General features: G+C 37.4%; 2 protein-coding genes across 3 annotated transcripts in view; one reads left to right on the top strand and one right to left on the bottom strand.

Moving 5' to 3' along the window:
* The window catches only part of Cep290 (Centrosomal protein 290kDa), a 158208-nt gene that overhangs the window by 91225 nt on the left and 54134 nt on the right, over positions 1-12849 (bottom strand). The window lies entirely within an intron of this gene.
* Positions 1-12849, top strand: part of Cysu (peroxidase homolog) — a 45127-nt gene that overhangs the window by 1232 nt on the left and 31046 nt on the right. For both annotated transcript variants that reach the window (XM_076816732.1, XM_076816733.1), the window contains exon 2: positions 10239-10439. In XM_076816732.1, coding sequence (XP_076672847.1) covers positions 10239-10439 — 201 coding nt within the window. The remainder of the gene's footprint in view (positions 1-10238; positions 10440-12849) is intronic.

Raw genomic sequence — 12849 nt, forward strand, 5'->3', positions numbered from 1 at the left:
TGGCTTTAGTATGTCGATAAAGAGTCCTATGCAATGTTCGTACGAAGTCCTCATTGCAGTATGGGACCTCAAAACCCATAATTTATAAATTCTTTTGCAGTGTTTAGAATAAGATTTTCGTATTACCAAAATAACCGCACTGTTCGCTGTTTTCGTTTATAAGACACGGAAAGGACTTATTCAAGACTTACTAGTTCCATTAATTCCAATCACTGCCATCATCTAACAAGCAGTATTGTTCAAAAGTTCAAAATCACCAGTCGATTTTCATTAAAATCACATCGCAGCACAAATGTAGACTTTGCTGCAAGAATGAGGCTTCATAATTTTCTAAAATTGAGTTACAGGTTGCATTGAATATAAAAAAAATTCTGAATCGATTTGGATTTGGTGAAAGAAGGGAGCAGATTTTGGTACAATTTTTCTAAAATTCTGTAGATTGTTATTTTACGTAATTATTTATCTAAGATAAGGGTTTTTTTATATAATTTCGAGTAAAAAGGGAGAGCTTTTCAAAATTTAAAAAATTACCCTGCCACAGAGAAAATATATTTTTGTTTAGTAACAGTGCTAAATCCTGTGCAAAATACTTTGAACATGCATCTGAAAATAGTTTGTTAACGCCGTTTCCAGTACTTTCCTAAAAGTTAATACATTTCGATCTGCCCCCTTCTCGCCGTAGCCTTCCAATATCCCCGAATTTTAAAATTAACACGTTCAACTATAATTACAATCTTCCCGACCCCAACAAATAGAAATCTCTCATCACTTGACAAAGTTATTTAAATCCGTACGTTCAGCGAATATATCCCTGCATCTAGTGTTCCTTCTTTTATAATTTTATAATCGCTTATTTCTTATTTCTCGAGAAATACTATAATTTCTCGAGAAACTTAAATCTAGGAAAAATATTATAAATCTCATTTATTTTCGTAAATGAATGTATTACTAGTTAATCGCGGACGTATAAACACATCTACAATTTATAATACATCTTATTAATAAGATTAGAACCTATATGAATTCCAATAGAAAATCTCAGTACAGAAGATTCGATATTATTAACTGCTGAAGGTGCTCTTAAATTCTTATTTAAACATTTAGAAAAATTGTATACTGAATTAAGTACCTAATGAGTTTCTTGTGGCTATTAAAGCAGAAATATAGAAAAGAGGAGATAAGACTATTGTGTCCCGTATAAAATTTTTGCATGATCCAGAATTTCTTCCAAAAGGATCAAAAGACGCATTTTTTCATTTAACAGCCAAGATAGATATATATAAACGTGAAAATATAACTAACAGATTTTGCCACGAAACAGAAATAGATCCGCTGACGCTACATTAGACGCATAGTGCGATTTATAATAAATTTTAAAACCAAAAAGTAATGTTTCGCTTTGTACAAATTTTGTATTAACTAAATAAATTTACCAATTACATTTAATATCTATTTTTTCATTTTCACAAGTTTTGTACAAATTAGACAGGAATAATCATTTAGTTAAACTTATCTTCTGTTTTTGATAAATATTATCAACGTTATTCCAAAAATATAATTTTTGCAATATTTTTATCAATTTCTCGAGAATCCTCGAGAATTCTCAAGAAATATGATCTGATTTCTGATTTCTCGAGAAACAAAAAATATGGAGAAATCAGGAACACTACCTGCACCCCCTCACCCATAGCGCGACTCTAAATTTCTAGCGCACAGTGCGCGTCGAACGATTCTCGAAGGCCCCGACAAGAATTAAATTCCAAGCGACGAATTGAGGGGAACACATCGGCAGGAGCCTCCGCTGTCACCGTAAACCCGATCGCCGATGTACAAGAGCGAATTGCCTATCGAAAACACGCGGAATGAGTCTCTGTCAGTCGGAGACGCGTTGCATCGAGCGGCGAGGAAAGTGAAAGGGAGAATCCGCGGTGTAGACGCAGTGAGAAAGTGATCCGTTTCATCTTTATTCCGAGCGGCCTGCCGCTTCTTATCTGAATCTTACGCGTTGTTACGCATAACCGCAGTCTGAGAACATTATCACGTGCCGATTCATTGGACGAGTAATTAGTGCCTGCCTACGATTCCGTTTCATAACTCGAATTCGATGCGCCGCAGCTCGCTTTCACCGGCCACTGCAAAAATTCGAATTTCTAATCGAACTGAAACGGGGCACGCGGCAAACATAATCGTGGCGAGCTCACGAAACGTAACACTCCAGGGTCTTAAATAAATCTCGCCACGAAATGATTTACAAAAACGTAATTTTATTACACGGCTGATCGCAATAGATTTGTCTCGGGTATCTGTGCTTCGGTACGTACTGCACTGGGGGCCTTCTTTTTGGAGCAATTTCTTTTCGAGTTTTCACCTTTCGCTCGCTTCCCGCACGCCGAAACGTTTCCTGCCTTCCTACGGCCCGATTTCTCACTGTTACGCGGTTAGAATACGAGGCCGTCTCGCGCGATTCGTCGGGATAAGACGCCGGCATTTCCGTACGATGAAAAAAAAAATGCATCGACGGAGAGCGAGATTGGCTTGCCGCCAAACCACTAATGCGGCAGAACAGACGTGATCCTTCGCGCGGAAAACGCTCCAGCGCCGCGACAATGATGACTGGCGAGGATGATTGCTCGGGTTATGGGCTGATTTCCCTGTTACCAATGGTGTAACTGCTGTTATTTAGTTTTCTGCTGTAGTTTATAGGGTATGGTCTATTCAGCCGTGTTACAGTTCCAGTTTTGTGACTGTTTTTTTTAAGTAAAGTTAGTTATAGATATACCCACCTCTGCTAGAATCGGTCGACTGGTTTGTCCGTGATTACGCAATTGCTACCCTTGTTAAGCGGATAGCCTCGTATTAGCCAGGAACGCCTACTGATTTCGTAATAATGGCGCGATAATTATATTGATCGCGATAAATGTTGTTCATTTCATTACTAATGCAGGAATGATTTTTCTAAAGATTAGAGACCGTAAAGTTCTGTTCAGAAAGAGTTGCATAATAAGGAAAATTGTTTTCTTATTCTGAGATGGTTTCAGTGTCGAGTTTAGACGTTCTTCGGTATCGAAGGTGCGTTTCGTAAGATATGTACAGAATATTTATTTACTTGATTGCACTGCTACCGCAATAAATGGTTTTCAGAGGTTCGCAAGGAATGGCAGCATGTAACATGGTCTTCTGAGTTAAGGGGAATCCTATTCTTTGGGCTAAGAACATAGCAAAATTTGGGATTTTTTTTTTAAGAAACCAGCGTTTCGATTCAACTGAAATTTTGAGGATGTTTTGATGCATCTTTGTAGAAGCTGCAGTTTTTTTTTTATTAATTTTTAACCATAGATATAGTAGTTATGCACGATCGACTATCATGCCGCGCGAAATTCGTCGTCCGTTGGTGTGCATGATATTTATCTACCAGGTGATCTGAAACAGAAAAATGAAACGGCGTTTTATTTTATACATATGTAGCTTGAAATTGACGAACCAGCAAAAAACAAAAAAAATTATTGAGCAGTGTGGAGAGTTTTCAATCTGAAAGGTCTGAACCTGTAATTTTTGCAATCCAATTTTGCGCCAATTTTCTTATATAGCAGAAGAAGTATAGAGTTTAGCGGTATTCTGGTTCGTCAAAGTGAAGCTGCATATGTACAAAGTAAAATGCCGTTTCATTTTTCTGTTTCAGATTACCTGGAAGGTAAATATCATGCACACCAACGGACGACGAATTTCGCGCGGCGTGATAGTCGATCATGCATAACTACTATATCTATGGGTAAAAACTAATAAAAAAAAACCTGCAGCTTCTACAAAGATGCATCAAAACATCCTCAAAATTTCAGTTGAATCGAAACGCTGGTTTCTTAAAAAAAAAATCCCAAATTTTGCTATGTTCTTAGCCCAAAGAATAGGATTCCCCCCTTAACTCGGTCGAATTCAGTAAAATTCGAAATTCCTAAACTACTGCAGTTTATTTTTACTTCCAGCGTTGGAAGTGGCCATTTTCAAAATAGTTGCATAAAACGAAAGACGTGCATATTCTAAATCATATCGAGCAATGAAATTCAGTTATTCTGTACACCGTTCACTTAGTATACCTCGACTTTCTTCTACACTGCAATCAAATAGAATTGTTGCTTCCTTGCCCCTCGATTTTCATGAAAACGGCTCGAGAGATGGTATTCAGACGCGGGCGAAGAATTCTACGCCACCATTTTTCTCTTGGACAGTGCAAGATTTATGGGACTTCGATGCATTTTATGGTGGATTCCTTGAATTGTATCGATTAAACTCGAGCAAAGCCATTGACTGAAAGTAGTCGGTTAATAGGACTTACGAAATCGAGCGCTGCGCGACCGGTTTATCGGTGCGTTCTGTCCGTGAGCGGAGTGCAGAATGCGCAAGGTGACCAGAGGAAAGAAAAAAGAAAAAAAAAGAAACTGAAATCGTTTTAAATGTCGATTGCCTTTCTTATCTGATTAATATGTAGAACGTCATGTACTTTCATTCGCATCCTCGTTTAAATCCGCGAATGCCGCTCATCCAGATGCGTTGAAGCTTACAAATCGAACCGTTCACTTTAAGATCAATTACAACGAACGAACATGAGCTTCGATCTGACGCGAGGAAAACAGATTTAATCTCGTAAAGAAATCTAAACAAAAATTAATATCAAATAATACTGGAAATTTTCAGGAAGAGATAAAACGAGAATATAAAGGAGTTATTGAAAAAAAAATTGAGAACTTAGATGATAAATTTACTACTTAGACAGACATTTCACTTTTACTCTGCATTTAACCCGGCGGGAGGCGCACCCCATATTGTAACACAGGTTGTCGCTACCGAGTCAAAAATACCCAAATTTGAAACGTAAAAAATATTCATATATATATTATAAATGTTTCAATATATATAATGTTTAATATATATTAGAAATGTTTCAGAATATTTTTTTTTGTAACTTTGTAATTTTTATGTTAAAGTACAGTGTATATTTAATATATATATATTAAATATATTAATTTTTTAGATATTTATATATATATTTTTTATTAAAGTTCTTTAAATAATTGTAACAGAAACTCAAACAGTCTTCATATTTTCGCAACTAGCGCCCCTGGGGTAAATTTTACCCAGTAGCGCCTCCCGCCGAGTTAATTGACCCACCCTTCTTTAAGTTCCGAATGTTTGAAAATGTTTTGTCCCTTTTTATTGAAGATTTAGATATCAATATGTATAGGATTATTTTATCGAAGATACTTGCATTACAAAATCTCGTTGTAAATTAGAAATCGATTGCATTCTTAGGGTTTCAATGGCCTCCCGCATCGCTCACGCATTTTAACTCGCACGTTCCAGAGCATGCGCATACGTCGCATATTTTTCACGTAATTCTTTGTTATAATGGTACAAAAAGAAAAAAGATTACCAAACTATTTCAAGTTTTGCAACTTAGTTTCTCCGCCGCATTCATGCATCAGCGAAAAGAGGTGTAGTCACGAGCGAACACGTTCATTGCGATAAAATCCAAGGCGTGCTTCATCTTGATTATTTCGTTGGCAAAACAGCCGTTTGAATTGTGACACATCTTCAAATCTCACGAAAGACACACCGGTTGCGAAACGCTCTGCTCCCTTGCCATTTCTCTCCTTTCTTTTCCAGATTACCTTCCCTTCAGGAACTCAGCCACGTGCGTTCGGTGGAAAGTGCAGCAACAATTATATAAATTCCTCGCACAAGGTGCTACCATAACGAGCGCCGGATGATAATGAAGTTTTTAGCACAGCGAAAAAATAGATTATGTCATGATAGGTTAATCGTTAGAAAATATAACGTTCTCTTCCCTTTCTATTCTCTGACGTTTGGCACGCGAGACAGTACGCTCACTATCACGATGTAAGTTTTTCAACCAAAATCTTAAAGAAAATCCATGAATTTTAGCTGCAAATTCTTGACATTATCCCATCGGTTTTAACGTTACAATTATGTAAATATTATAGTAAGGTTATATACAAAGTCTGTTTTAAATAAAGTAGCTACGGATGCAAAAATAATCTCCCTCCCAGATAATGTTAAACAGTGTATTTTAAATTATCCAGAGCGTTTAATCCAGATTAGATAAACACAGAATGCAGTTACTTGTAGTGGAAACTACGTCAAATAACAAATGACTTTCCTTTCGACAGAAGTATTCTGCTAATCAGTTAATCAACTCAAGGAACAGTACCGAAACGATTCCACGTTTCGAGTGTTTATGAACCGATACAATAATAAAAAATAAATTTCTTCTGCACTCCTATCATTTGTCAAGAATGTATTATGCATAATAGTGCTGCGATATATTGTTAAATAACTGGGTTTCTATTGACATTCGTTAACCACTTTAAATGCTTTGTAGCGACTCCATCTAAAATAACTTAATCACACTTTGCACTTTAAGGTTTAAAATTCGTATACAACAACGATTACTCATCCTGTTGGTAATATCTATGTTGATCATCCTATCCCCATCAAACAGTTAATCTATTTAACCCTTTAAATAACCCTGAAAATAGCCTGATACTTCCATTGAAGTCCCCATCAAAGTTTAAAACAAATCTGAATTTTTGGTTTACCGAAGTTCCCTTTTTAGATTACTTACGTCTCGTCAGATCGATTTAGCCAAAGTTGCGAGTACTTACAAGAGGAGGATACCATGTGGTAGACACCGATTTTGATGAACCCTGGCACGATGGATCTGTTAAAAATAAGTAAATAGGTGCCCGAGCGTTTTTGCCAATGGGCCTTAATAATAGAGATGTTTACATGGAAATTATTAAAAATTTCATAGTAGCCGTGGGATTTTACTGGGTAAAAATCCCATACTACCCTGGCGCCCCGAGGGATTCCCGTCTGAAGGAGTCGGGGTGCCCTTTAAAGATGTCTCCACATTAAAAAAAAACTTTATAAATGTTTTTTATAATTTTTGTTTTAACTTGGGGAAATCTTCAAAAGGCACCCCGACTCCTTCACAGGGGAATCCCCGGGAGCGCCAGGGTAGTGTGGGATTTTTACCCACTAAAACCCCACGGCCACTATGAAATTTTTAATAATTCCCATGTAAATAAACGCTCGGACACCTATTTACTTATTTTCGACATAGATCCATCCATCCTGCTAAAGCTCATCAAAATCGGTGTCTACCACATGGTGTCCTCCCCTTGTTACTGTTGTTTATAAAACCATTACTCGTGTATATATTTATTACAGCAGTTCGACAAAACTCGTTGCAATATTTTCTCGTTCGTCCCTGCAAGATTATGTAATAACATTGCCACTGTAAAATCAGTCTATGACGTTCCTCGGTCGAGATTCGAGCAACATTTACCAATGACGAATGCATCTTGTTAACAAAATCTGACCAGGTCCACTTCTGTTGAAAAATAAGATTTGGGTATTTAGCAAATGCCACCAAGTGCAGACCAAAATTTGATTTTCAAAAAAAGCTGAACCCGGTCAGTTTCACCACCGAGCCGACATAAATATGCTCCGCTTGCGGTGTACACCATTAATCCATGAACGGAAGCGGTAAAAGCACGATGATCTTTCGCTAATGAAACAAACTGTAATTTCATCCGTGCCCATTATCTAACCTGCTCGACAGCCGAGCGGCGCAGATATAATGTGTATTTTAATCCGGCCAGCGATTGTCGCGGTTTAAAATAGAGGTGAACGGCCTAACGGTTACTCGCGGATACCGGTGGCACGCCGTGCATAATTTTCCAGGAACGAACGAGAAATTATTCCGACGAGTTTTGTTGAACTGCCGTAATAAATTGGCATTTACAGTTCGCCTTCAACCTCGCGTCAAGGTGGACATTCTCCCGGGCAGATACCAGACGTCAACGACAGCGGAGCGCAATGGAAAATTGGCATTTGCATGCGCGTCGAGATAACGCAGTTACCAGCCGCGATAATTACCACCTCGCTCCACATAATGGCACGGTGATAATCATTTTTACCGCGCGGCCACGAATCCCCGTGATAGTACACTTGGACCTTGCGTTTCATTGTTGTAAACGCGAGCGTCGCGGAGGAAAGTTGTGGGAATGTCCTCAGGAAGTCGTTCCCTCTTAATGTGCCCCGCGATGTATAATATGGGAAAAACGCTATTCATCTTGTAATGAAGTCGACCTTTTGCGATAGAAAAACGCGACACTATGGGCAACATTAGGCAGCTGTCTAGGCAGCAAAGTTGGCAATGGGCGCAAAATGGTCTCTTCATCGTTGGCGATTTTTTTTAAATGAAGCTTTAAAGGAAATATTATAAGTTGTACTATAAATGTTTTAAGGGGTTTTACCTAGTCAGGCGGCCGAAAAGAGGCGAATATTTGTGAATTTTTTTTTAAGAAGCGGAAGCGTATATTTTTACAAAACTTTTTGCGCGTAAAAGAGCAATATTTGAAGAACGTTTGGTAATTTTTTCGTGGAAAAATATTTAGGTTTATAATAAAATAACAACTCACATCCGAGAAGCCTTTTTAAGAATTTGCTTTTGCGGTGAGCGCTGCCGTACGGAACCAGATTACCTAAAATCAAAATACAGAAAAGATTTCGTTAATATGTTAATGTATCCTCAGATTGGCGGAGGGAATTTTCCGAAATATTAATTTGAAACAATATGGCGGCTATTCAAAGTTGAAATCCTGATTTTTTCGCGTGATTCGTAGTGAAAAATATTTGATACGTACTTTTGTTATCGGCAATCATCCGTGTTGAAGGGGTGAAAAGAGCCCTTAAATTTAAGCGTCGAAAACATATTTTCTGAAATTTTCTAAAAACTGAGCAGGGGGCTGAATTTGTCTTTAAAAAACTCACGCTTCAAAATAAAATTTATCCTACATATAATAGTTCTCGAGAAATTCCAGATAATATGTTTTCGACCTCAAATTTTAGGGTCTGTTTTCACCACTTCAACATGGACGATTCCTAACAACAAAAAATACATGTCAAATATTTTTTACTATTCTGCAAATCTGCAGAGCCTCGTTAAAATCGGCGTATGCGGGTTGGATATGTATCCTAGATAGTTTCTAATTTCAGGTACTTAAGAGGAAAGGCTTACCAGAAATTTTCGAAAAATCGATTTGTCAATTTTTATGTTTTCTTGAAGTACAACATCTTGAAAATATTCCCTGAAAGTGTCACGTTAATCCGGCAAAAATTGACAAAGTTATACGCGTGTAAATAGGTAGGTGTTCCTCGGTGTAGCGCCCAGACCCAAAACTTTAAATGCGTTTGCCTTAAAATCCGGTCTAGAGCCCCAAAAAATAGGTGATCTTTAGGAATTAATTAAAGGAACACTACTATATATAATTTAATGCGACTTTTTGCATTATATTAAGGATGTCTTAAATTATAGAAATATATTTTTTGTTTTATAATTCAGCATTGCAGACGGCACTGGGGAGTCGTTAAAGTCAAGGCGTCAAAACATTCATCCAAATCGGTGGGACCTGTATCCCCAAAAGTTATTATCCGATTCGACTGAAACTTTTTTTATTTTTAAGATTATTCTTCTGTCTAGGTGGGAAACCAGAAAAAATTAAAAGAATGACATTTTTTTACAAAAATAACGACACTTGAACTTTGAAATCACTTTCCCCCTATATTTTTCGTTCTTTCAACGCCTTTTAAAATTATAAATTTTCAAATTTTGTATTTTTTTCTGGTTCCCCTCCTAGCCAGAAGTATATTCCTCAAAGTAAAAAAGTTTCAATTGAATCGGGTAATAATTTTTGGAAATACAGTGCCCACCGTTTTGAGAACACTGTTTCGAACAAATCCTTTTCAACACGCATTCCTAAAAGGTTGAGCATTCGAAAAATGAAATAATAAAAAATCGACTTTTAGACCGGAACCTCCCCTTAATAGTGAAGCTAATCAACAGTATTCCTACCGCAGCTTCGCCTTTACTCTAGATTTACTCTTACCACTACTCATCTATACGTACTATTCCATTTATTTTCTATGAGTAATTAAGTCCTAATAATAACTATTCGAACACCCAAGAATCTGAATCATAAAGCGCCATAGCTATTAGTTGAACCAAACCGATCTCACACGATCAGAGGATGCAAAGGTAACACCCGGACAGTTACACCAGGTTACAAGCGATTTCGCTAGATCTGGGTATTCTGGCACAATCAATTGGCGATATCTTGATGGCTTGGAGGATAATCGTCGCTATTATAATGTTGCAGATCTACGATAGAGCGGATACGATCCGCGATAATAGGGCTCGTGCTGCTACTAGCAACGTTGGGGAACAATGATAGCTGCAACGGCCTGCAATATCAGTCCGTGGATGCTTATGCAAACGGTGACCACTGCGCTCTTGTCCTGGAGAACGCAGGAAGAACGAGCGTATTCGACTACACCTATAATCTACTTCGTGGCTCCCTGTAAGTGAACGTTAATAAAATTGGACGTCGAGCATGATGTACAGATTGGGCAGTCGCTTAACCAAATGAAAGCGTTTTGCTTGTGGGCGAGGTTTCCTTTAACCCTTTGCACTCCAAGTACTTATACATCCTGGGCCTAGAGAGGTTTAAGTCACGTGTTGATTTTATCAATATGGTAACTAATATGTTGGATTTGTCAAGAGTTCTATCAAGGCACGTACAGTGATTCCATTTTTAAGTAACATGGTTGTTTTTATTTTACGATTTTTTTTTAATGGATTCCACAGTACTTTGATCCAGTTAGTATTGTTTACTACAAGTTCTTAATATTGTTGAAGGTTGTGCGAAAATTGTTGAAGCTTGTGCGAGTGGTAGTAGGTTTAATGAAAGATTGGTTTTGAAATTGCTCTGTTATGTTACTTGATCTTTACAAAATCTGTATTCAATAAGCGTTGGATTGGGCAAAAAATCTCTGGACGAGCGAATGAGTTGGAGTGCAAGGAGTTAATGGCTGATTTATTAAGGATGACACTTGATATACAAGCTGTATAGGAATACAAGTGGAATCACGGTGGCTTTGCGTGAGGAAACCAGTGAGGAATGTAGAATAAGATTTATTGATAGAAGGCGTTCCTTTCAAGAAAATCGATTTTGAAAATTAGTCGAGTGGAAATGTACGTGACTAAGAATTAGCAGAAGGGAGGGGTTAATATGGGACAACTTAGTACGTGAAATAGATCCTTGTGAAAAAGTCGAAATTGTGGAATAATTTTTTTTGAACAAGGCATCTTTTCGTGAAAATCGGTTTTGAAGATTCAACCTGTTCTAGTCCACGCGTTCTCGACGGATTTTCAGAAACGATATTCTGGAAAAGCAAGTATCGAAAAAAGATTATTTTCCTCTATGAATCATGAATTTTTCCACATTGACAAAGTTCAACGATATCAATATGTCAGGTTAATTTGCATTTTGTTGTGCCTGCGGGGCATACGTGAAGTGCACCGGGCGTCCACAGAACTGATCACAAAGGTGCTCAAAGTTTATGCAGATGCTTTATGCAACCATCGGTCCAAGTTCTAGGCCTCGGGGGCATCGCACAATCTAACGCTGATCGCAATCTTAATTGTTGTTTACTATTATATTCATTCATTTGACGACACAGGGCGAACCATCGTCTTTGGTTAAGCCGTGCTTTCATGGCATTTCGCTGTATCAATCTCTTGCCTCGATCGCGGTGTTCCACTTACCAGGCACGCGCAGAGTAAAATAATTATATACTTTGCCTTAAGGGGTTATACCTAGTCAGGCGGCCGAAAAGAGGCGAATGTTTGTGAATTTTTTTTGAAAAAGCGGATGCATATATTTTTACAAAACTTTTTGCGTTTTAAAGAGCAATATTTAAAGATCATTTGGTAATTTTTTCGTAGAAAAATATTTACGTTTATTATAAAATAACAAGCGACATCCAAAAAACTTTTTTAAAAATTTGGTTTTGCGGTTAGCAGTGCCATTTGGTACTAGATTATCTACAATAAAAAAAACAAAAAAGATTTCGTTAGTATATTAATGTATCCTCTGATTAACGGAGGGAATTTCCGAAACTTTAATTTAAAATAAAATGACGGCTATTTAAAGTTGAAGTCCTGATTTTTTCGTGCTAAAATCAGGACTTCAAATTTAAATAGCCGCCATTTTATTTTAAATTAATATTTCAAAAATTCCTTCCGTTAATCAGAGGATACATTAATATACTAACGAAATCTTTTTTGTGTCTTGACTTTAGATAATCTGGTTCCGAATGGCAGCGCTCACCGCAAAACCAAATTTTTAAAAAGGCTTCTTGGATGTCGCTTGTTATTTTATTATAAACGTAAATATTTTTGCACGAAAAAATTACCAAATGTTCTTTAAATGTTGCTCTTTGAAACGCAAAAAGTTTTGTAAAAATATATGCTTCCGCTTTTTCAAAAAAAATTCTTTTCGGCCGCCTGACTAGGTATAACCCCTTAATACACATGCGTGGACCAACTATATGCAAAATGTTAATAAAATCGGTGACACGGATCTTGTGAACTATCCTTGTCAGTCAATTGAGAGATTTATCAGTACAGGTCAAAGCGAGGCATATAAAAACGCTGAAGATATTGTTACAGAGAAATGTGAGCATGAGTAGCGTAATGAACGTTCGACGTGAGATCTGAATCAACGTGGGAGAGTTTGAGTGGACGATGATGTAGCGGTTGAAAGATTAAAATCACCCGTACGTGACAGCGGCCGTCAGTGTTAAAGTACCTTAAAATTAACCAGATTAAAATGTAACCTTACGCAACGCGGCAAGACCTCCATCGACATTTTCGAGGTCTAGAGAAAGCAGGAACTCCGGTCAGGAGCAGTATCATTAACAGGACTT

The sequence above is a fragment of the Andrena cerasifolii genome, chromosome 7 (assembly GCF_050908995.1).
Source record: "Andrena cerasifolii isolate SP2316 chromosome 7, iyAndCera1_principal, whole genome shotgun sequence".
Lineage (NCBI taxonomy): Eukaryota > Metazoa > Arthropoda > Insecta > Hymenoptera > Andrenidae > Andrena > Andrena cerasifolii.